The 25145-nt window shown below is 58.3% G+C and overlaps 1 protein-coding gene across 1 annotated transcript; it reads right to left on the minus strand.

Moving 5' to 3' along the window:
* Positions 1 to 894: 894 nt before the first annotated feature.
* Positions 895 to 20229, minus strand: LOC119951741 (twisted gastrulation protein homolog 1-like). The gene is made up of 4 exons (XM_038775052.1): positions 20078 to 20229; positions 8465 to 8564; positions 5762 to 5974; positions 895 to 2020 (listed from the first exon to the last, which is right to left on the minus strand). Exons 1-4 carry the CDS (start codon positions 20186 to 20188, stop codon positions 1803 to 1805), a joined length of 642 nt encoding a protein of 213 aa, XP_038630980.1. The 5' UTR covers positions 20189 to 20229; the 3' UTR covers positions 895 to 1802.
* Positions 20230 to 25145: the final 4916 nt, after the last annotated feature.

Here is a 25145-nt window from a genome sequence, read left to right on the forward strand (position 1 = left end):
CTCTTGTGTATGTAAATAAACCATCTTTTGGACTAACTAACTGGTTGTGTGGTCATTTGATCGATACAAGGGAAGGCTTGTGGTTCACCAACATTATTACAGAGCAACAGTAAAAAGAAATTACACTGGCAACGTGTCTCACTTACACGCTCGACACTATATATATTCACACGAAAGGGCCTGTCACCTGCAAGCAAAAGAAACATGTCCAGGCATTGTGCCTTTAGTGGTCTGAACCAAAGCATCGGAAGCTATTGTTGTCTAGTGTAGTCTCCGGAACAACAGACCGACCATCCGAGGTTGACCTGCCAACCAACCAGTACCCCCGTCTCACGCAGTGTAAATTATTGCTCCCTTTTATATTTTGCAATCTCGCATCTACCCTGACGAGTGCAAGATGAAAAAGCTTTGACCGCACATCTCTTCTCAGTAACGCACAACCCAAAATGGTCAAACGTGCCCAAGTTGTGTATTGGGGGGAGGGGGAGCGGAGTATTCAGGACCCCTTTGAAGAACAATAATGACGACTCAAGCTTGTTACTTTTTTAAAAATTAAAAACAGACAAAAATATTTATCCCGCGCACACAAAATAAGCGCAGTAACAGTCGCGCCTAAGTTTATGCACAAAGCGAGCCCGCGAGATCGAGAAGGGAAACGCTGGTGGGGCCCCAAGACAGTGGCCATTTTGATTCTTGACCAGAGAGCGTCTGGTGGAGGAGGGGCCACAGGAAACTCCCAGCCCCCCTCAGGGGGCCGAGCCTCTTCTGGCTGCCATTGCTCGGGAGTGAGTGTTGGCCACATTCCATTGACCCTTTCCTGGCATGAGGATTTTTTTTGTCTCAAGTGTTCCCCATGCACCGCACCCCCCCCCCCCCCCCCCCCCCCACCCCCCCGCAAACACCAGAGCAGCCTCTTCACGGCGAGCCCCAGGCTTCCCCTGGTCTCCAGGGCATTAAGAATTTAAGCTGCTTCGAAAGATGTCTGACTGGAAAGAGGGAGATGGCGAGACAGAATCTGGTAAATGGGGATGGGACTCCTACCTAGGCCAATGCTCTCAGGGGACCTCTGATGGAAATGAGAACTTAAACCAAGAGCCCTCTTCTATCTCTGGATGCTCAAGATTCCCTCCCCTATTCCCGCAGGCTTGGCCTTTTCAGGAAAAAAAGGTGAGCCATCTCATTATTATCAGATTGGCAGGATGCAAAATGGCTGCTGTGGTAAATTGCTGGTTCTCAAAATGACTGCGGCGGGGACTCAAAATGGTTGGCGTGGCAAATCGCAGGTTCCCAAAATGGCCCCCATGAAACTGAAAATGGCTACCCTGGCAGGTCATAGGTTTTCAAAATGTTGTCATGGTTGCCCAACATGGCTGCTGTGGCAAATCGCAGGTTCTCAAAATGGCTGCCAAATGGGAACACAAAATGGCTGTGCACATACGACAAATCACTTGCCCTGTCGTGATAAGTCATTCAACACAATGGGAAAGGTGGGTGGCAGGGCGGTGGCTAATGACTACAGGAATGCAGGACTGATTCAAGTCAGGTGTTTGGTCCCCATCAAAAGGGGCGGGGAAAAATGGGCTGAGGAAAAGCATTAGCAGGGTGCGAAGAACCTAAAAAAAAATCCTATGGCAACTACAACCTACCCTACTACTACCCATCCCCTCCCCTCCTCTACCTACAAAACAACAAAAGAAAAGGAGGCACGTCAGGGTTTGCGTGTGTGTGTGTGAGAGAGAGAAAGAGAGGTCCCTTGGCAGACTGTGGCCTATACCCCGCGCTCTCATGCCTGATGCCTCCCCTCAGGTGTCACAGCGAGCGCAGCCGACCTCCTTGCTGCCGTAGCCCCGGCAGTCAGGGCCCACGCATTCGCAGCAAGCATTGTGGAACCAGCGGTACTTGGTGGCCCCCATCGACTCGCAGGAGTGCCGGCAACGGTTGGTGGACATGCAGCTGTTGAAGTAGACCACAGTGCACGCAGCTGTGGCATTTCCCCCTGGGCCTGGTCCGACTGCCGAGTCTGGAAAGGGAGAGAGAGAAGGAGAGGGAGGGAGAGAGAGAAGGAGAGGGAAAGAGAGAGATTCACACTTGACCTGAGCGAGGTTGGTGAGTCACGTTTAGTGACTTCCCCTCATCTCCACCAACACCCCCCTCTCTTCTCCCCCCCCTTCCACCCCCCCTTCCCCCCTCTCTTCTCCCCCCATTCCACCCCCCCTTCCCCCCTCTCTTCTCCCCCCCCCCTCTCTTCTCCCCCCCTTCCCCTCCTCTTCTACCCCCCCTTCCTCCCCCCCTCTCCTTCCCCCCCTCCCCTCTCTTCTCACCCCCCTCCCCCCTCTCCTTCCCCCCCCCCTCTCTTCCCACCCCTCTCTTCTCCCCCCCCCCCCCCCCCCCCCCAAACACCTCCCCGGCCACAGAGCGTTCCTGGTGAAACGCACGACTCCCAACCCCCCCCCCCCCCCCCCCCCCCCCCCGCAGACACCCGCCTGCTGACTTAGTCCCTCTCTGCTCCTATCATCTTGCAAGGAAGGGGATTGGAGGGGAAGGCAATGAAGGGCATGGGGGCGGAGGTGACGAGGTGAAGGTGGGAGTGGGGGCATGAACAGGAGAGCAGATGTACGGAGAGGGTGGGGAATAGAGGAGTGAGTGTAGTGATGGATATAGGTGATGGAGAGGGAGAGCGATGGCAAGGCAGGGCGGGCGAGGTAGGAGAGAGCGGCCGTGAGAGAGCGGGGGAGTGAGATAGCGGGGAAGAGAGAGTGCGGGGGAGTGAGAGAGCGGGGGAGTGAGATAGCAGGGAAGAGAGAGTGCGGGGGAGTGAGAGAGCGGGGGAGTGAGATAGCGGGGAAGAGAGAGAGCGGGGGAGTGAGATAGCGGGGGGAGTGAGATAGTGGGGGAGTGAGAGAGCGGGGGAGTGAGAGAGCGGGGGAGTGAGAGAGCGGGGGAGTGAGAGAGCGGGGGAGTGAGAGAGCGGGGGAGAGAGAGAGCGGGGAGAGAGAGAGCGGGGGAGTGAGATAGCGGGGAAGAGAGAGAGTGGGGGAGTGAGAGAGCGGGGGAGTGAGATAGCGGGGAGGTGAGATGTGGGGGAGTGAGAGAGCGGGGGAGTGAGATAGTGGGGGAGTGAGAGAGCGGGGGAGTGAGATAGCGGGGAGAGAGAGAGTGGGGAGTGAGATAGCGGGGAAGAGAGAGAGTGGGGGGAGTGAGAGAGCGGGGGAGTGAGATAGTGGGGAAGTGAGAGAGCGGGGGAGTGAGATAGTGGGGGAGTGAGAGAGCGGGGGAGTGAGAGAGCGGGGAGAGAGAGAGCGGGGGAGTGAGATAGCGGGGAAGAGAGAGAGTGGGGGAGTGAGAGAGCGGGGGAGTGAGATAGTGGGGGAGTGAGAGAGCGGGGGAGTGAGATAGTGGGGGAGTGAGATAGCGGGGGAGTGAGAGAGCGGGGGAGAGAGAGAGCGGGGGAGTGAGATAGTGGGGGAGTGAGATAGCGGGGGAGTGAGATAGCGGGGGAGTGAGAGAGCGTGGGAGTGAGATAGCGGGGGAGTGAGAGAGCGGGGGAGAGAGATAGCGGGGGAGTGAGAGAGCGGGGGAGTGAGAGAGCGGGGGAGAGAGAGAGTGGGTGTGAGGGAGAGTGGGTGTGAGGGAGAGTGGGTGTGAGGGAGTGCGAGAGTGAGGGAAGTAGAGTGAGGGAAGGAGAGTGGGAGGGATGTAGGGAGGGAGTGGGAGGGTGGAAAGGAGGGAGTGGGAGGGTGGAAAGGAGGGAGTGGGAGGGTGGGAGAGTGAGGGAGGGAAAGTGAACGGGGAAGGGTTAGCAGGGAGAATGAATGAGGGAGCGTTGGAGTGAGACAGGGAGAGTGAGACAGGGAGAGTGAGGCAGGGAGAGTGAGGCAGGGAGAGTGAGGCAGGGAGAGTGAGGCAGGGAGAGTGAGGCAGGGAGAGTGAGGCAGGGAGAGTGAGGCAGGGAGAGTGAGGCAGGGAGAGTGAGGCAGGGAGAGTGAGGCAGGGAGAGTCACTTTGGGATAGTGAGGGAGGGAGAGAAAGGGAGGGAGAATGAGGGAGGGAGTGTGAGGGAAGGAGGGTGTTTGAGGGAGGGAGCTTGAGGAAGGGTGAGAGAGTTTGAGGGAGGGTGAGGGAGGGAGAGTGAGGGAGGGAGCGTGAGAGAGGGAGTGTGAGAGAGGGCGAGGGAGTTTGAGGGAGGGAGATTGAGGGAGTGACTGGGAGGGAGCTTGAGGGATGGAGGGTGAGGGAGCTTGAGGGATGGAGGGTGAGGGAGTTTGAGGGAGGGAGAGTGAGGGAGGGTGAGAGAGGGCAAGGGAGGTTGAGGGTGTGAGGGAGGGAGGGTGAGGGAGGGAGTGTGAGGGAGGGAGTGTGAGGGAGGGAGTGTGAGGGAGGGGGTTTGAGGGAATGTGAAGGAGGGTAGGGAGCTTGAGGGAGAGTGAGGGAGTGGGAGGGAGAGTGAGGAGTGGGAGGGAGGAGTGGGAGGGAGGGTGAGGGAGGGAGGGTGAGGGAGGGAGGGTGAGGGAGGGAGGGTGAGGGAGGGAGGGTGAGGGAGTGAGGGAGGAAGGGCGAGGGAATTTGAGGGAGTGTGAGGGAGGGAGGGTGAGGGAGTTTCAGGAAGTGTGAGGGAGGGAGGGGAGCAAGCTGGAGGGAGGGGGAGGGAGGGAGGGGGAGGGAGGGAGTGTGAGGGAGGGAAAGTGAGGGAGGGAAAGTGAGGGAGGGTGAGAGAGGGCGAGGGAGTGTGAGGGAAGGAGGGTGAGGGAGGGAGACTGAGGAACGGAGAATGAGGGAGGGAGTGTGAGAGAGGGTGAGGGAGTTTGAGGGAGGGTGAGGGAGGGATTTTGAGGGAGTGTGAGGGAAGGAGGGTGAGGGAGGGAGGGAGTTTGAGCGAGTGTGAGGGAAGGGGTGTGAGGGAGTTTGAGGAAGGGAGACTGAGGGAGGGAGACTGAGGGAGGGAGACTGAGGGAGGGAGACTGAGGGAGGGAATGTGAGAGAGGGTGAGGGAGTGTGAGGGAAGGAGGGTGAGGGAGGGAGACTGAGGGAGGGAGTGTGAGAGAGGGTGAGGGAGTGTGAGGGAAGGAGGGTGAGGGAGGGAGGGTGAGGGAATGTGAGGGAAGGAGGGTGAGGGAGGGAGACTGAGGGAGGGAGGGTGAGGGAGTGTGAGGGAAGGAGGGTGAGGGAGGGAGACTGAGGGAGGGAGGGTGAGGGAGTGTGAGGGAAGGAGGGTGAGGGAGGGAGACTGAGGGAGGGAGTGTGAGAGAGGGTGAGGGAGTGTGAGGGAAGGAGGGTGAGGGAGGGAGACTGAGGGAGGGAGGGTGAGGGAGTGTGAGGGAAGGAGGGTGAGGGAGGGAGACTGAGGGAGGGAGTGTGAGGGAAGGAGGGTGAGGGAGGGAGACTGAGGGAGGGAGTGTGAGAGAGGGTGAGGGAGTGTGAGGGAAGGAGGGTGAGGGAGGGAGACTGAGGGAGGGAGTGTGAGGGAAGGAGGGTGAGAGAGGGAGTGTGAGAGAGGGTGAGGGAGTGTGAGGGAAGGAGGGTGAGGGAGGGAGACTGAGGGAGGGAGGGTGAGGGAGTGCGAGGGAAGGAGGGTGAGGGAGGGAGACTGAGGGAGGGAGGGTGAGGGAGTGCGAGGGAGGGAGGGTGAGGGAGGGAGACTGAGGGAGGGAGTGTGAGAGAGGGTGAGGGAGTGTGAGGGAAGGAGGGTGAGGGAGGGAGACTGAGGGAGGGATGGTGAGGGAGTGCGAGGGAAGGAGGGTGAGGGAGGCCTGGCTGCTGTTACCTTCCCTGGCTGCCAGGACCAGGTGGTGTGGGTGGTTCCGCTGTTGGAGCTCCTCCTCCACACTGATGCTGATGATTGTCCAGTCCATGGGCTGGTCGTTCTCCGACACGGTGCTCAGCGCTCGGAAGAGTGAGGGGATTGGGAGCGGCAGGTCCTCCAGTAAGCTCCGGGATGAGGGCCGGCTCTGCTGCCGGCTCCGGTCACTGCACAGCCCTGTGCCAAGAGCAGAGTCACCATCAGCGAGTCAACTCCCTCCAATTCTCCCTCCACCCTCTCCCTCCAATTCTCCCTCCACCCTCTCCCTCCAATTCTCCCTCCACCTTCTCCCTCCAATTCTCCCTCCACCCTCTCCCTCCAATTCTCCCTCCACCCTCTCCCTCCAATTCTCCCTCCACCCTCTCCCTCCAATTCTCCCTCCACCTTCTCCCTCCAATTCTCCCTCCACCCTCTCCCTCCAATTCTCCCTCCACCCTCTCCCTCCGCTCCCAAAGAGAAAACGCTTGGAGGCCAACCGGCGGTGAATGTCAAGAGAGTGGGACAGTCCGCGGTGGAGGTAACGGGGGCAAGGGGGTGGGCTGGTTTGGGGACAGGTAACGGGGATTCCTCAGTGTTTGTGTCTGATTGGGATGTGAGATGTGCAATGGGTAACGAAACCAGGACGGAGGCAAATGCTGTTTGGAGAGGGATAAACATTAACCTGGGGTGTGGAGAGCTTTCAGGAGCTGTGGGCAGGGATACATCGGCACCAGCATTAATTGCCCATCCCTAATTGCCCCTTGGGAAGATGGTGGGTGAGCCGCCATGTTGAACCGGCTGCAGTCCCTGTGTGGTGTGGGTAACACCCACAGTGCTGTCAGGGAGGGAGGGCCAGGATTGTGACCCAGCGACAGTGAAGGAACGGCCGATATATTTCCCAGTCAGGATGGTGAGTGTGGGGCTCGGAGGGGGGGGAACTTGCAGGTGGTGGAGTTCCCCATGTGTCTGCTGCCCCCTTGTCCTTCTAGATGGTAGAGGTGGTGGGTTTGGAAGGTGCTGTCGAAGGAGCCTTGGTGAGTGGCTGCGGAGCATCTTGTAGATGGTACACACACTGCTGCCGCTGTGCGTCGGTGGTGGAGGGAGTGAATGTTTGTGGATGGGGTGCCGATCAAAGCGGGGCTGCTTTGTCCTGGATGTGGAGATGCCGGCGTTGGACTGGGGTGAGCACAGTAAGAAGTCTTACAACACCAGGTTAAAGTCCAACAGTTTTGTTTAAAATCACTAGCTCCTCACTATAGGATGGATGTGGAAGCATTGGAAAGGGTGCAAAGGAGATTTACCAGGGTGCTGCCTGGATTGGAGGGTAGGTCTTATGAGGAAAGGTTGAGGGAGCTAGGGCTTTTCTCTTTGGAGCGGAGGAGGATGAGAGGCGACTTAATAGAGGTTTATAAGATGATGAGGGGGATAGATAGAGTGGACGTTCAGATACTATTTCCTCGGGTGGATGTAGCTGTTACAAGGGGGCATAACTATAAGATTCAGGGTGGGAGATATAGGAGGGATGACGGAGGTAGGTTCTTTACTCAGACAGTGGTTAGGGTGTGGAATGGACTGCCTGCTGTGATAGTGGAGTCGGACACCTTAGGAACTTTCAAGCGGTTATTGGATAGGCACATGGAGCACACCAGAATGACAGGGAGTGGGATAGCTTGATCTTGGTTTCGGACAATGCTTGGCACAACATCGAGGGCCGAAGGGCCTGTTCTGTGCTGGACTGTTTAAAAAAAAACGAGCTTTCGGAGCACTGCTCCTTCCTCAGGTCCTGGATGGTGTTGAGCTTCTCGAGTGTTGTCGGAGCCGCACTCATCCAGGCAGAGTGGGGGTGAGGAGGGTCACACTGGGCGGGGCGGGGGGGGGGAGAATGGCAGAGTGGGGGTGAGGAGGGTCACACTGGGCGGGGGGGGGGAGAATGGCAGAGGGGGGGTGAGGAGGGTCACACGGGGGGGGGGAGAATGGCAGAGTGGGGGTGAGGAGGGTCACACTGGGCGGGGGGGGGGAGAATGGCAGAGTGGGGGTGAGGAGGGTCACACTGGGCGGGGGGGGAGAATGGCAGAGTGGGGGTGAGGAGGGTCACACTGGGCGGGGGGGGGGAGAATGGCAGAGTGGGGGTGAGGAGGGTCACACTGGGCGGGGGGGGAGAATGGCAGAGTGGGGGTGAGGAGGGTCACACTGGGCGGGGGGGGAGAATGGCAGAGTGGGGGTGAGGAGGGTCACACTGGGCGGGGGGGGAGAATGGCAGAGTGGGGGTGAGGAGGGTCACACTGGGCGGGGGGGGAGAATGGCAGAGTGGGGTGTGAGGAGGGTCACACTGGGCGGGGGGGGAGAATGGCAGAGTGGGGGTGAGGAGGGTCGCACTGGGCGGGGGGGGAGAATGGCAGAGTGGGGGTGAGGAGGGTCACACTGGGCGGGGGAGGGGGAGAATGGCAGAGTGGGGGTGAGGAGGGTCGCACTGGGCGGGGGGGGGAGAATGGCAGAGTGGGGGTGAGGAGGGTCACACTGGGTGGGGGGGGGGAGAATGGCAGAGTGGGGGTGAGGAGGGTCACACTGGGCGGGGGGGGGAGAATGGCAGAGTGGGGGTGAGGAGGGTCACACTGGGCGGGGGGGGGAGAATGGCAGAGTGGGGGTGAGGAGGGTCGCACTGGGCGGGCGGACGAGATGCCGACTTACCGATACAACCACAGCACTGGTCCCACAGGACCCCGAGGCAGAGCATGCACTCCCTGCAGCAGGGGCAGTCCAATCCCACAGGCTGGCACTGACACAGCTCCTGGCAGAACAAGAGAAACGCTTTAAAACACACCAGAGGTCAAGGCACCTCACACATCCTCAACCACCCCTGCACTCCCATACCCACTCAAACATGGAGACAGAGGGGTGTGAAAGTTGACAGGGCAAGTGCTGATGAAGATTAATGTTGAATTCGCACTGCAGCACAACACATCTTTACATTGAAGATTAAACAGAGCTGTGCCCACTGGGGAAAGGATTAGGGAATCACTGAACGAGTACATACACCTGGCTGTCTGGGAGGGACTGGGAGAGTCTGTGACCGGGAGGGACTGTGACTGGGAGGGACTGGGAGAGTCTGTGACCGGGAGTGACTGGGAGAGTCTGTGACCGGGAGGGACCGGGAGAGTCTGTGACTGGGAGGGACTGTGACCGGGAGGGACTGGGAGAGTCTGTGACCGGGAGAGGCTGTGACCGGGAGGGACTGGGAGAGTCTGTGACCGGGAGGGACTGGGAGAGTCTGTGACCGGGAGGGACTGGGAGGGTCTGTGACCGGGAGGGACTGGGAGAGTCTGTGACCGGGAGGGACTGGGAGAGTCTGTGACCGGGAGGGACTGGGAGGGTCTGTGACCGGGAGGGACTGGGAGGGTCTGTGACCGGGAGGGACTGGGAGAGTCTGTGACCGGGAGGGACTGGGAGAGTCTGTGACCGGGAGGGACTGGGAGAGTCTGTGACCGGGAGGGACTGGGAGAGTCTGTGACCGGGAGGGACTGGGAGAGTCTGTGACCGGGAGGGACTGGGAGAGTCTGTGACCGGGAGGGACTGGGAGAGTCTGTGACCGGGATGGACTGGGAGAGTCTGTGACCGGGAGGGACTGGGAGAGTCTGTGACCGGGAGGGACTGGGAGAGTCTGTGACCGGGAGGGACTGGGAGGGACTGTGACCGGGAGGGACTGGGAGATTCTGTGACCGGGAGGGACTGGGAGAGTCTGTGACCGGGAGGGACTGGGAGGGACTGGGAGGGTCTGTGACCGGGAGGGACTGGGAGAGTCTGTGACCGGGAGGGACTGGGAGAGTCTGTGACCGGGAGGGACTGGGAGGGACTGTGACCGGGAGGGACTGGGAGAGTCTGTGACCGGGAGGGACTGGGAGAGTCTGTGACCGGAAGGGACTGGGAGAGTCTGTGACCGGGAGGGACTGGGAGGGACTGTGACCGGGAGGGACTGGGAGAGTCTGTGACCGGGAGGGACTGGGAGAGTCTGTGACCGGGAGGGACTGGGAGAGTCTGTGACCGGGAGGAACTGGGAGAGTCTGTGACCGGGAGGGACTGGGAGAGTCTGTGACCGGGAGGGACTGGGAGAGTCTGTGACCGGGAGGGACTGGGAGAGTCTGTGACGGGAGGGACTGGGAGAGTCTGTGACCGGGAGGGACTGGGAGGGTCTGTGACCGGGAGGGACTGGGAGAGTCTGTGACCGGGAGGGACTGGGAGGGACTGTGACCGGGAGGGACTGGGAGAGTCTGTGACCGGGAGGGACTGGGAGAGTCTGTGACCGGGAGGGACTGGGAGAGTCTGTGACCGGGAGAGACTGGGAGAGTCTGTGACCGGGAGGGACTGGGAGAGTCTGTGACCGGGAGGGACTGGGAGGGTCTGTGACCGGGAGGGACTGGGAGAGTCTGTGACCGGGAGGGACTGTGACCGGGAGGGACTGGGAGAGTCTGTGACCGGGAGGGACTGGGAGAGTCTGTGACCGGGAGGGACTGGGAGAGTCTGTGACTGGGAGGGACTGGGAGAGTCTGTGACCGGGAGGGTCTGTGACTGGGAGAGTCTGTGACCGGGAGGGACTGGGAGAGTCTGTGACCGGGAGGGTCTGTGACTGGGAGAGTCTGTGACCGGGAGGGACTGGGAGAGTCTGTGACCGGGAGGGACTGGGAGAGTCTGTGACCGGGAGGGACTGGGAGAGTCTGTGACCGGGAGGGACTGGGAGGGTCTGTGACCGGGAGGGACTGGGAGAGTCTGTGACCGGGAGGGACTGGGAGAGTCTGTGACCGGGAGGGACTGGGAGGGACTGGGAGGGTCTGTGACCGGGAGGGACTGGGAGAGTCTGTGACCGGGAGGGACTGGGAGAGTCTGTGACCGGGAGGGACTGGGAGAGTCTGTGACCGGGAGGGACTGTGAGAGTCTGTGACCGGGAGGGACTGGGAGGGTCTGTGACCGGGAGGGACTGGGAGAGTCTGTGACCGGGAGGGACTGGGAGGGTCTGTGACCGGGAGGGACTGTGACCGGGAGGGACTGGGAGAGTCTGTGACCGGGAGGGACTGGGAGAGATTGGGACCGGGAGGGACTGGGAGGGTCTGTGACCGGGAGGGACTGGGAGAGTCTGTGACCGGGAGGGACTGGGAGAGTCTGGGACCGGGAGAGACTGGGAGAGTCTGTGACCGGGAGGGACTGGGAGAGTCTGTGACCGGGAGGGACTGGGAGAGTCTGTGACCGGGAGGGACTGTGACCGGGAGGGACTGTGACCGGGAGGGACTGGGAGAGTCTGTGACCGGGAGGGACTGGGAGAGTCTGTGACCGGGAGGGACTGTGACTGGGAGGGACTGGGAGAGTCTGTGACCGGGAGGGACTGGGAGAGTCTGTGACCGGGAGGGACTGGGAGAGTCTGTGACCGGGAGGGACTGGGAGAGTCTGTGACCGGGAGGGACTGGGAGAGTCTGTGACCGGGAGGGACTGGGAGAGTCTGTGACCGGGAGGGACTGGGAGAGTCTGTGACCGGGAGGGACTGGGAGAGTCTGTGACCGGGAGGGACTGGGAGAGTCTGTGACCGGGAGGTACTGGGAGAGTCTGTGACCGGGAGGGACTGGGAGAGTCTGTGACCGGGAGGGACTGGGAGAGTCTGTGACCGGGAGGGACTGGGAGAGTCTGTGACCGGGAGGGACTGGGAGAGTCTGTGACCGGGAGGGACTGGGAGGGACTGTGACCGGGAGGGACTGGGAGAGTCTGTGACCGGGAGGGACTGGGAGGGACTGGGAGGGTCTGTGACCGGGAGGGACTGGGAGAGTCTGTGACCGGGAGGGACTGGGAGAGTCTGTGACCGGGAGGGACTGGGAGGGACTGTGACCGGGAGGGACTGGGAGAGTCTGTGACCGGGAGGGACTGGGAGAGTCTGTGACCGGAAGGGACTGGGAGAGTCTGTGACCGGGAGGGACTGGGAGGGACTGTGACCGGGAGGGACTGGGAGAGTCTGTGACCGGGAGGGACTGGGAGAGTCTGTGACCGGGAGGGACTGGGAGAGTCTGTGACCGGGAGGAACTGGGAGAGTCTGTGACCGGGAGGGACTGGGAGAGCTTGTACCGGGAGGGACTGGGAGAGTCTGTGACCGGGAGGGACTGGGAGAGTCTGTGACCGGGAGGGACTGGGAGAGTCTGTGACTGGGAGGGACTGTGACCGGGAGGGACTGGGAGAGTCTGTGACCGGGAGGGACTGGGAGGGTCTGTGACCGGGAGGGACTGGGAGAGTCTGTGACCGGGAGGGACTGGGAGGGACTGTGACCGGGAGGGACTGGGAGAGTCTGTGACCGGGAGGGACTGGGAGAGTCTGTGACCGGGAGGGACTGGAAGAGTCTGTGACCGGGAGAGACTGGGAGAGTCTGTGACCGGGAGGGACTGGGAGAGTCTGTGACCGGGAGGGACTGGGAGGGACTGTGACCGGGAGGGACTGGGAGAGTCTGTGACCGGGAGGGACTGGGAGAGTCTGTGACCGGGAGGGACTGGGAGAGTCTGTGACCGGGAGGGACTGGGAGAGTCTGTGACCGGGAGGGACTGGGAGAGTCTGTGACCGGGAGGGACTGGGAGAGTCTGTGACCGGGAGGGACTGTGAGAGTCTGTGACCGGGAGGGACTGGGAGGGTCTGTGACCGGGAGGGACTGGGGAGAGTCTGTGACCGGGAGGGACTGTGACCGGGAGGGACTGGGAGAGTCTGTGACCGGGAGGGACTGGGAGAGTCTGGGACCGGGAGGGACTGGGAGGGTCTGTGACCGGGAGGGACTGGGAGAGTCTGTGACCGGGAGGGACTGGGAGAGTCTGGGACCGGGAGGGACTGGGAGAGTCTGTGACCGGGAGAGACTGGGAGAGTCTGTGACCGGGAGGGACTGGGAGAGTCTGTGACCGGGAGGGACTGGGAGAGTCTGTGACCGGGAGGGACTGTGACCGGGAGGGACTGTGACCGGGAGGGACTGGGAGAGTCTGTGACCGGGAGGGACTGTGACTGGGAGGGACTGGGAGAGTCTGTGACCGGGAGGGACTGGGAGAGTCTGTGACCGGGAGGGACTGGGAGAGTCTGTGACCGGGAGGGACTGGGAGAGTCTGTGACCGGGAGGGACTGGGAGAGTCTGTGACCGGGAGGACTGGGAGAGTCTGTGACCGGGAGGGACTGGGAGAGTCTGTGGACCGGGAGGGACTGGGAGAGTCTGGGACCGGGAGGGACTGGGAGAGTCTGTGACCGGGAGAGACTGGGAGAGTCTGTGACCGGGAGGGACTGGGAGAGTCTGTGACCGGGAGGGACTGGGAGAGTCTGTGACTGGGAGAGTCTGTGACCGGGAGGGACTGGGAGGGTCTGTGACTGGGTGGGACTGGGAGAGTCTGTGACCGGGAGGGACTGTGACCGGGAGGGACTGGGAGAAGCTGTGACCGGGAGGGACTGGGAGAGTCTGTGACCGGAGGGACTGGGAGAGTCTGTGACCGGGAGGGACTGGGAGGGACTGGGAGGGTCTGTGACCGGGAGGGACTGGGAGGGTCTGTGACCGGGAGGGACTGGGAGGGTCTGTGACCGGGAGGGTCTGTGACCGGGAGGGACTGGGAGAGTCTGTGACCGGGAGGGACTGGGAGAGTCTGTGACCGGGAGGGACTGGGACAGTCTGTGACCGGGAGGGACTGGGAGAGTCTGTGACCGGGAGGGACTGGGAGAGTCTGGGACCGGGAGGGACTGGGAGGGTCTGTGACCGGGAGGGACTGGGAGAGTCTGTGACCGGGAGGGACTGGGAGAGTCTGTGACCGGGAGGGACTGGGAGGGACTGGGAGGGTCTGTGACCGGGAGAGACTGTGACCGGGAGGGACTGGGAGAGTCTGTGACCGGGAGGGACTGGGAGGGTCTGTGACCGGGAGGGACTGGGAGAGTCTGTGACCGGGAGGGACTGGGAGAGTCTGTGACCGGGAGGGACTGGGAGAGTCTGTGACCGGGAGGGACTGGGAGAGTCTGTGACCGGGAGGGACTGGGAGAGTCTGTGACCGGGAGGGACTGGGAGAGTCTGTGACCGGGAGGGACTGGGAGGGTCTGTGACCGGGAGGGACTGGGAGAGTCTGTGACCGGGAGGGACTGGGAGAGTCTGTGACCAGGAGGGACTGGGAGAGTCTGTGACCGGGAGGGACTGGGAGGGACTGTGACCGGGAGGGACTGGGAGAGTCTGTGACCGGGAGGGACTGGGAGAGTCTGTGACCGGGAGGGACTGGGAGAGTCTGTGACCGGGAGGGACTGGGAGAGTCTGTGACCGGGACACTGGGACCCCCGCCCCGCCGGATAGGGTAGAATCCCGGCCCTGGTCTCCTTACTTGAGGAGAATGGCCCCTTCTTCAGCCTGTTACACAGGGAACAGGAGGAGGGCCATTCAGCCCCTTCTCCAGCCTGTTACATAGGAACAGGAGGAGGGCCATTCAGCCCCTTCTCCAGCCTGTTACATAGGAACAGGAGGAGGTCCATTCAGTTGCTTCTCCAGCCTGTTACACAGGAACAGGAGGAGGCCCATTCAGCCCCTTCTCCAGCCTGTTACACAGGAACAGGAGGAGGCCCATTCAGCCCCTTCTCCAGCCTGTTACACAGGAACAGGAGGAGGCCCATTCAGCCCCTTCTCCAGCCTGTTACACAGGAACAGGAGGAGGCCCATTCAGCCCCTTCTCCAGCCTGTTACACAGGAACAGGAGGAGGCCCATTCAGCCCCTTCTCCAGCCTGTTACACAGGAACAGGAGGAGGGCCATTCAGCCCCTTCTCCAGCCTGTTACACAGGAACAGGAGGAGGCCCATTCAGCCCCTTCTCCAGCCTGTTACACAGGAACAGGAGGAGGCCCATTCAGCCCCTTCTCCAGCCTGTTACACAGGAACAGGAGGAGGCCCATTCAGCCCCTTCTCCAGCCTGTTACACAGGAACAGGAGGAGGCGCATTCAGCCCCTTCTCCAGTCTGTTACACAGGAACAGGAGGAGGCCCATTCAGCCCCTTCGCCAGCCTGTTACACAGGAACAGGAGGGGGCCCATTCAGCCCCTTCTCCAGCCTGTTACACAGGAACAGGAGGAGGCCATTCAGTCCCTTCTCCACTCTGTTACACAGGAACAGGAGGAGCCCATTCAGCCCCTTCTCCAGCCTGTTACACAGGAACAGGAGGAGGCCCATTCAGCCCCTTCTCCAGCCTGTTACACAGGAACAGGAGGAGGCCCATTCAGCCCCTTCTCCAGCCTGTTACGCAGGAACAGGAGGAGGCCCATTCAGCCCCTTCTCTAGCCTGTTACATAGGAACAGGAGGAGGTCCATTCAGTTGTTTCTCCAGCCTGTTACACAGGAACAGGAGGTGGCCCATTCAGCCCCTTCTCCAGCCTGTTGCACAGGTACAGGAGGCGACCCATTCAGCCCCTTCTCCAGCCTGTTACACGGGAACAGGAGGAGGCCCATTCAGCCCCTTCTCCAGCCTGTTACAGAGGAACAGGAGGAGGCCCATTCAGCCCCTTCTCCAGTCTGTTACACAGGAACAGGAGGAGGCCCATTCAGCCCCTTCTCCAGCCTGTTACACAGGAACAGGAGGAGGGCCATTCAGCCCCTTCTCCAGCCTGTTACACAGGAACAGGAGGAGGCCCATTCAGCCCCTTCTCCAGCCTGTTACACAGGAACAGGAGGAGGCCCATTCAGCCCCTTCTCTAGCCTGTTACATAGGAACAGGAAGAGGTCCATTCAGTTGCTTCTCCAGCCTGTTACACAGGAACAGGAGGAGGCCCATTCAGCCCCTTCTCCAGCCTGTTGCACAGGAACAGGAGGCGACCCATTCAGCCCCTTCTCCAGCCTGTTACACAGGAACAGGAGGAGGCCCATTCAGCCCCTTCTCCAGTCTGTTACACAGGAACAGGAGGAGGCCCATTCAGTCCCTTCTCCAGCCTGTTACACAGGAACAAGAGGAGGGCCATTCAGCCCCTTCTCCAGCCTGTTACACAGGAACATGAGGAGGCCCATTCAGCCCCTTCTCCAGCCTGTTATACAGGAACAGGAGGAAGCCCATTCAGCCCCTTCTCTAGTCTGTTACACAGGAACAGGAGGAGGCCCAGTCAGCACCTTCTCCAGCCTGATACACAGGAACAGGTGGAGGCCCATTCAGCCCCTTCTCCAGCCTGTTACACAGGAACAGGAGGAGGCCCATTCAGTCCCTTCTCCAGCCTGATACACAGGAACAGGAGGATGGCCATTCAGCCCCTTCTCTAGCCTGTTACACAGGAACAGGATGTGCCCCATTCAGCCCCTTCTCCAGCCTGTTACACAGGAACAGGAGGAGGCCCATTCAGCCCCGTCTCCAGCCTGTTACACAAGAACAGGAGGAGGCCCATTCAGCCCCTTCTCCAGCCTGTTACACAGGAACAGGAGGAGGCCCATTTAGCCCCTTCTCCAGCCTGTTACACAGGAACAGGAGGAGGCCCATTCAGCCCCTTCTCCAACCTGTTACACAGGAACAGGAGGAGGCCCATTCAGCCCCTTCTCCAGCCTGTTACACAGGAACAGGAGGAGGCCCATTCAGCCCCTTCTCCAGCCTGTTACACAGGAACAGGAGGAGGCCCATTCAGCCCCTTCTCCAGTCTGGTACACAGGAACAGGAGGTGGCCCATTCAGCCCCTTCTCCAGCCTGTTACACAGGAACAGGAGGAGGCCCATTCAGCCCCTTCTCCAGCCTGTTACACAGGAACAGGAGGAGGCCCATTCAGCCCCTTCTCCAGCCTGTTATACAGGAACAGGAGGAGGCCCATTCAGCCCCTTCTCCAGCCTGTTACACAGGAACAGGAGGTGGCCCATTCAGCCCCTTCTCCAGCCTGTTACACAGGAACAGGAGGAGGCCCATTCAGCCCCTTCTCCAGCCTGTTACACAGGAACAGGAGGTGGCCCATTCAGCCCCTTCTCCAGTCTGGTACACAGGAACAGGAGGTGGCCCATTCAGCCCCTTCTCCAGCCTGTTACACAGGAACAAGAGGAGGGCCATTCAGCCCCTTCTCCAGCCTGTTACACAGGAACAGGAGGAGGCCCATTCAGCCCCTTCTCCAGCCTGTTACACAGGAACAGGAGGAGGCCCATTCAGCCCCTTCTCCAGCCTGTTACACAGGAACAGGAGGAGGCCCATTCAGCCCCTTCTCCAGCCTGTTACACAGGAACAGGAGGAGGCCCATTCAGCCCCTTCTCCAGCCTGTTACACAGGAACAGGAACAGTTCTGGGCTTTTCCCCTCCACTGGAGAAAACAAACTCTCTCTCACAGGCCTATCAAATCCTTTAATCGATTTAAACGATTCAATTAAATCACACCTTAATCTTCTCTGCTCAAAAGAACAGGCTCCTTCCACAGCACCTTCCAAACCCACCACCTCTACCATCTAGAAGGACAAGGGGGCAGCAGACACATGGGGAACTCCACCACCTGCAAGTTCCCCCCCTCCGAGCCCCACACTCACCATCCTGACTGGGAAATATATCGGCCGTTCCTTCACTGTCGCTGGGTCACAATCCTGGCCCTCCCTCCCTGACAGCACTGTGGGTGTTACCCACACCACACAGGGACTGCAGCCAGTTCAAGATGGCGGCTCACCCACCACCTTCTCAAGGGGCGATTAGGGATGGACAACAAATACTGGGCCCAGTCAGTAATGTCCAGGATCCATGAATGTTCTTTATTGAAAACAACTTTTATTAAAAACGCCAAGAGAATTTGACACCACCCTCCAATCGTAGATATCAGGGTCAGGTGACCAAAATCCTGGTCTTTAAGGGGCTTCCTGAAGGAGGAGAGAGAGCAAGGGAGGTGGAGCAGGTCAGGGAGAGCTTCTGGGCCCAGATAGCTAAGTCATGGCCGTTGATGGCGCAGCGATTAAGATCGCGGGTGGCGAGGGGTGGGGGTGGAGTTGGGGGACTGTTCAAGAAGCCGGACTTCATAGAATTTACAGCGCAGAAGGAGGCCATTCAGCCCATCGAGTCTGCACCGACCCTTGGAAAGAGCACCCCATTTAAGCCCACACTTCCACCCTATCCCCGTAGCCCCCGAACCCTGTATCCCAGCAACCCTACCTAACCTAACGGTAATTTCTGCATGGCCAATCCACCTAACCTGCACATCTTTGGACTGTGGGAGGAAACCGGAGCACCCGGAGGAAACCCACGCAGACACGGGGGAGAACGTGCAGACTCCGCACAGGCAGTGACCCAAGCCGGGAATCGAACCTGGGACCCTGGTGCTGTGAAGCGACTGTGCTAACGTGCCGCCCATGGGGAGTTCCACAACTGGAGGATCACAGTGGGGCGTGGCAGAAATTCCAGAGATAGTGAGGCTGGGGGTGGGTAGAGGTCAACGCCACAGAGGGGTTTGAACACGAGGATGGGATTAAATTTGGGGTGTTGCTGGAACAGGAGGCAGCGCTGGTCAGCGAGCACAGGTAGGGACGGCTGATGGGGCGTTGTGGGTGGGGGGAGGTGGGGGGGGGGGGGCGATGAGATGTGCTGCAAGCTGGGTCACGGGGCAACAGGGCTTCGGATGAGCTGGTACAGAGGGCGGAACGAGAGAGACGGCGGCCAGGGGTGAGCTGCAATGGTCGAGTCCGGAGGTCACAAGGTTACGGGTGAGGGTTTCGGCAGCGGATGAGCTGAGACAGCAAGGCAGTCGGGCAATGTTGCGGAGGTGGGAATAGGTGGGTCTTGGTGAGGGCATGGGTGAGAGGTCAGACACACATCTCGGGGTCAAGGGCGACAGCGAGGTTGCAAACAGACCAGGTTTAATCACCGACTTTTGCCAGGGAGAGGGATGGTGTGACCGTAACACCATCAGACGTAGGAGCCGAAGTAGGCCATTCGGCCCATCGAGTCTGCCCTGCCCATTTCAGTTCATTCAATCAGATTATGACTGATCCGATGTGATAATCCCCAACTCCATTTCCCCGCCTTACCCCCATAAACCCTCGATTCTCTCACCGATTAAAAATCTGTCTGTCTCGGCCTTGAACATAATTAACGGCCCAGCCTCTCCAGCTCTCTGCGGGAAAGAATTCCACACATTCACCGCCCTCCGAGAGGAGCGACGCGAGTTCAAATCCCGGTGGAATTTAAATTCAATTTCGATAAAATCTGGAATATATGGTGCTAATCTCATAATGATGACCGTGTGTCTTTTTTTAAAAACCCATCTGGTTCACTAATTTCTTCCTTTGGGGGAGGGAAATCTGCCGTCCTTACCTGGTCTGGCCTACACGTGTCTCCATACCTCCACCATCCCCCCACTCCACACCCCCCAAACAACAGCACTTGACTCTTAATCGAGTCATGTGAGAGTACCTTTAAGAAATGGGTGTGTATTACTGCAGTGATGTCAGAGAGTGGGTGGAGCTGGGCTGTCTGTCTGCTTTACTTTGCTTCTTGAGGAGGCTGCTACAGAGTGAGGTTTTAGTTTTGTTTTCAGAGAGAAGAGCTGTAGTGAAAGCCAGCAGATGTGCATGGGTCTCTCTACAAGCTCAAGAATGCTCATTTGGGTGATTTCAAAGGAATAACTGCTCTCAATAGTGAATTTAAACCTGATCTCAGTGTTAAAAGGTGTTTATTTTGTCTTCTGGATATTGTTTGGGAATTTATTAAGCATTACTTAGTGTTGTATTCTTTGGGGATTGTATTTGAATTAATGGTTGCTAAGATGTTCACTGTATGTTTTAAAAAGATTAACTTGAGTTCATAGAATAAACGTTGTTTTGCTTTAAAAAATACTTTTCCCTTCCTGCTGTACCACCCCTGTAGAGTGGGCCGTGTGTTCCCCGTACCACAATCTATTAATAGTTGTGGGTCAGGTGAACTCCATGATACACTTTGGGGTTCTCTAAACCCTGGCCCATAACAATCGCCCCTCTCCGAGATGGACAAGCGAGCCACACTCAATTGGAAAGGGGGCAATTAGGGTTGGGTAGCAACAGCTGTTGGGGCCCCTTCCAGTGATGCCCGCATCCCGGGAATTCTTTATTTTAAACAGCGGGGGAGGAACCTGCTTCGAGGGCTTCGAATGTGGAGTTCCAGAAAAACACTGCCCTCTAATATATAGCTGCCACCTGTGCCCCAACACCACCCCCCACCCCCCTCCCCCCCCTACCCCACTGAGGCACGAAGCCCAGAGTTGAACAGGCAGTGGGGGTCCGACATGGAGCTCTTTACCGTGTAAGCTGGGGGGGGGGGGAGGGGGGGGGGGCACCCGGAGCTGATACATGGGCCTAGGGACCGAGGGAGATGCTCGTACCTGTAACAAGCACTTGCTGACATCGCTGGCGCACAGAGCCTTGTTGCAGCCCAGGGCGGAGGAGGCAAGGTTGCCCAGGAGGAGCAGGAGCAGTGTGGGCCCACCGGACATCCCTGGGTCTCAAGCCAGATGGGGTGGACACTGGAAAAGAGAAAGAGAGAGAGAGAATGTCAAAAAAGGCGGCCTCGTTAGCAGTCGATGGCTGCACGATGTTCAGCACCATCCTCCTCCGACACTGCAGCAGTCCCGTGTCCACTTGTATCAAGACCTGGACCATATCCAGGCTCGAGGCGAACAAGTGGCAAATAACGCTCACACCACACACGTGCCAATGACCATCTCCTACAAGAGAGGATCTAACTATCACCCTTGATATTCAACGGCATTACCATCAGTGAATCATTACCCCCTCCCCCCTCCACTGTCAACATCCTGAGGGTTATCATTGACCAGCTACTGAACTCGACCAACCAAATAAATACTGCGTACCTCACCTCCCGCCTCCCCCCAAAGCCTGTCCACCATCCACACGGCACAAGTCAGGAATGTGATGGGATTCTCTCCACTTGCCTGGGTGAGTGTGGCTCCAACAACACTCGAGAAGCTCGACACCATCCAGGGCAAAGCAGCCCCGCTTTGATCAGCACCCCATCCACAAACATTCACTCCCTCCACCACCGACGCACAGCGGCAGCAGTGTGTGTACCATCTACAAGATGCACCGCAGCCACTCACCAAGGCTCCTTCGACAGCACCTTCCAAACCCACCACCTCTACCATCTAGAAGGACAAGGGGGCAGCAGACACATGGGGAACTCCACCACCTGCAAGTTCCCCCCCTCCGAGCCCCACACTCACCATCCTGACTGGGAAATATATCGGCCGTTCCTTCACTGTCGCTGGGTCACAATCCTGGCCCTCCCTCCCTGACAGCACTGTGGGTGTTACCCACACCACACAGGGACTGCAGCCGGTTCAAGATGGCGGCTCAGCCCCCACCTTCTCAAGGGGCAATTAGGGACGGGCAACAAACGCTGGGCCCGGCCAGCGACATCCACGCGTAAGAATAGTAAAAGCATTGAGGGATTAAGGAGGGATTCCCTCCTGCCTCAAAAGCTGACCACCCCCTTGTGGGTCCAGGGTCACACAGACACACAAGGTACCGATAGAACTGTAAACCTCGAAATGCCCAAACCCCAACTCCTCCACCAGCCTGGGCCACGCGGAGAGACTTGAAGGCCTGAGCCTTGAGGGACGCTCGCAGAGCATCAGCCTGGAGCCTCTGTCCAGGGGTTACTTGTCCAGGGAGTTGGAAAGTGATGATCAAATCCTCTTCTATTTCTTGCCTCAGCAGCTTTTGGCAGGACACAGTTCGAGATGTTGCATTAAATGTAGCCCTAGCCAGCGACCCCCACATCCTGTTGCAAAATACATTTTAAAAATACTATCTGCGTGCATGAGGCTTCAAAGGAAGTTACTGTGAAAAGCCCCTAGTCGCCACATTCCGGCGCCTGTCCGGGGAGGCTGGTACGGGAATCGAACCGTGATGCTGGCCTGCTTGGTCTGCTTTAAAAGCCTGCGATTTAGCTGAGTGAGCTAAACCAGCCCCTGGTGATGATGGTGGTGGTGGCGGCGGGGGGGGTTAGAGTGAGGGAGATGGGCAGGAGAGGGACAGCACATAGTGTGACTGCGTGTGTGAGAGAGGGTTATGTGCATGTGTAGCAATGCAATGGTGTTAGTGTGTATTTGTGAGGGTGTGTGATTGTGAGGGTGAGTGTGGGGCTGTGTATTCATGTGTATGTGAGGGTGAGTGTGTGTGGGGGGCTGTGTATTCATGTGTATGTGAGGGTGAGTGTGTGTGGGGGCTGTGTATTCATGTGTATGTGTGTGTGAGGGTGAGTGTGTGTGTGGGGGGCTGTGTATTCATGTGTATGCGTGTGTGAGGGTGAGTGTGTGTGGGGGGCTGTGTATTCATGTGTGTGTGAGGGTGAGTGTGTGTGTGTGGCTGTGTATTCATGTGTATGTGTTTGTGAGGGTGAGTGTGTGTGGGGGGCTGTGTATTCATGTGTATGTGAGGGTGAGTGTGTGTGTGTGGCTGTGTATTCATGTGTATGTGTGTGTGAGGGTGAGTGTGTGTGGGGGGCTGTGTATTCATGTGTATGTGAGGGTGAGTGTGTGTGTGTGGCTGTGTATTCATGTGTGTGTGAGGGTGAGTGTGTGAGTGTGTGGCTGTGTATTCATGTGTATGTGTGTGTGAGGGTGAGTGTGTGTGGGGGGCTGTGTATTCATGTGTATGTGTGTGTCAGGGTGAGTGTGTGTGGGGGGCTGTGTATTCATGTGTATGTGTGTGTGAGGGTGAGTGTGTGTGGGGGGCTGTGTATTCATGTGTATGTGTGTGTGAGTGTTTGTGTGTGGCTGTGTATTCATGTGTATGTGTGTGTGAGTGTTTGTGTGTGGCTGTGTATTCATGTGTATGTGAGGGTGAGTGTGTGTGTGTGGCTGTGTATTCATGTGTGTGTGAGGGTGAGTGTGTGGCTCTGCATTGGGGTGGCACAGTGGTTAGCACTGCTGCCTCACAGCGTCAAGGTTCAATTCCGACCTTGGGCGACTGTCTGTGCGGAGTCTGCACGTACGCCCCGTGTGTGCGTGGGTTTCCTCCGGGTGCTCCGGTTTCCTCCCACAGTCCAAAGATGTGCAGGTTAGGTGGATTGGCTAGGATAAATTGCCCTTAGTGTCCAAAGATCATAGAATTTACAGTGCAGAAGGAGGCCATTCAGCCCATCGAGGCTGCACCGCCCCTTGGAAAGAACACCCTACTTAAGCCCACGCCTCCACCCTATCCCCGGAACCCAATAACCCCACCTAATTTTTTGGTCACTGAGGGCCAAATCACGGCCAATCCACCTAACCTGTACATCTTTGGACTGTGGGAGGAAACCGGAGCACCCGGAGGAAACCCACGCAGATACGGGGAGAACGTGCAGACTCTGCACAGACAGTCACCCAAGGCCGGAATTGAGTGTTTGATGGCGACAGTCTCGAGGCCGGTCACCTGGAGCTGAGAGCAGCAGTGCTAACCACTGTGCCATCCCATGAGCAGGTTAGGTGGGGTAATGGGGATAGGACGGGGGATTGGGCCAGGGTTGGATGCTCTTTCAGAGAGTCGGTGCAGATTAAATGGGCTGAATGGTCTCCTTCTGGCCTGCAGGAATTCTATGGTGTGCAAGCATGTGTGCAGCTGTGTGTGGGGAGTGGGTTTTGTACATGTGAGTCTGTGTGTGTGTGCCTGTGGAGCTGTATTGGTATGTGTGTGATTGTATATTATGTGTGCATGTGTTTATGGCTGTGTATCGGTGTGTGGAGCTGTTTATGGGGTTTATCCAGTGGGAGACTGTATATTGGTCGGTGTGGGTGCAAGTAAGCACAGGGAAACTGAGCAGAGTTCTGCTGATCGGATGATCTGACCAGAGGTTATATTGCACAAAGTGCCCATTGTTAAAGGAAGAGCTCTGGAACTTGGCCAAACTGCCATCGATCAGGAGCTCAGTCTGCACATCAAGAAAACATTGACACCAGGCAGCCAGGTTCAACAGGCTATTGGGGGAAGGCAGCAGATACTGAAAACAACTCACACCCATTGAAACACTCCCAGGACAGGTATAGCAGGGGGTTGGATACAGAGTAAAGCTCCCTCTACACTGTCCCCATCAAACACTCCCAGGACAGGTACAGCACGGGGTTAGATACAGAGTAAAGCTCCCTCTACACTGTCCCCATCAAACACTCCCAGGACAGGTACAGCACAGGGTTAGATACAGAGTAAAGCTCCCTCTACACTGTCCCCATCAAACACTCCCAGGACAGGTACAGCACGGGGTTAGATACAGAGTAAAGCTCCCTCTACACTGTCCCCATCAAACACTCCCAGGACAGGTACAGCACGGGTTAGATACAGAGTAAAGCTCCCTCTACACTGTCCCCATCAAACACTCCCAGGACAGGTACAGCACAGGGTTAGATACAGAGTAAAGCTCCCTCTACACTGTCCCCATCAAACACTCCCAGGACAGGTACAGCACGGGGTTAGATACAGAGCAAAGCTCCCTCTACACTGTCCCCATCAAACACTCCCAGGACAGGTACAGCACGGGGTTAGATACAGAGTAAAGCTCCCTCTACACTGTCCCCATCAAACACTCCCAGGACAGGTACAGCACGGGGTTAGATACAGAGTAAAGCTCCCTCTACACTGTCCCCATCAAACACTCCCAGGACAGGTACAGCACGGGGTTAGATACAGAGTAAAGCTCCCTCTACACTGTCCCCATCAAACACTCCCAGGACAGGTACAGCACGGGGTTAGATACAGAGTAAAGCTCCCTCTACACTGTCCCCATCAAACACTCCCAGGACAGGTACAGCACGGGGTTAGATACAGAGTAAAGCTCCCTCTACACTGTCCCCATCAAACACTCCCAGGACAGGTACAGCACGGGGTTAGATACAGAGTAAAGCTCCCTCTACACTGTCCCCATCAAACACTCCCAGGACAGGTACAGCACGGGGTTAGATACAGAGTAAAGCTCCCTCTACACTGTCCCCATCAAACACTCCCAGGACAGGTACAGCACGGGGTTAGATACAGAGTAAAGCTCCCTCTACACTGTCCCCATCAAACACTCCCAGGACAGGTACAGCACGGGGTTAGATACAGAGTAAAGCTCCCTCTACACTGTCCCCATCAAACACTCCCAGGACAGGTACAGCACGGGGTTAGATACAGAGTAAAGCTCCCTCTACACTGTCCCCATCAAACACTCCCAGGACAGGTACAGCACGGGGTTAGATACAGAGTAAAGCTCCCTCTACACTGTCCCCATCAAACACTCCCAGGACAGGTACAGCACGGGGTTAGATACAGAGTAAAGCTCCCTCTACACTGTCCCCATCAAACACTCCCAGGACAGGTACAGCACGGGGTTAGATACAGAGTAAAGCTCCCTCTACACTGTCCCATCAAACAATCCAGGACGGTACAGCACGGGGTTAGATACAGAGTAAAGCTCCC

This window comes from Scyliorhinus canicula, chromosome 17 (assembly GCF_902713615.1).
Source record: "Scyliorhinus canicula chromosome 17, sScyCan1.1, whole genome shotgun sequence".
Classification (NCBI taxonomy): domain Eukaryota; kingdom Metazoa; phylum Chordata; class Chondrichthyes; order Carcharhiniformes; family Scyliorhinidae; genus Scyliorhinus; species Scyliorhinus canicula.

Excerpts from the sequence above, each read along its gene's own strand:
- LOC119951741 (XM_038775052.1), bottom strand. The coding sequence starts at position 20,188 with ATGTCCGGTGGGCCCACACTGCTCCTGCTCCTCCTGGGCAACCTTGCC. Across the intron at positions 8,565-20,077 it reads TCAGCAAGTGCTTGTTACAG|GAGCTGTGTCAGTGCCAGCC; the intron begins GTACGAGCATCT and ends TTGTTCTGCCAG. Across the intron at positions 2,021-5,761 it reads GGTCCTGGCAGCCAGGGAAG|ACTCGGCAGTCGGACCAGGC; the intron begins GTAACAGCAGCC and ends CTCCCTTTCCAG.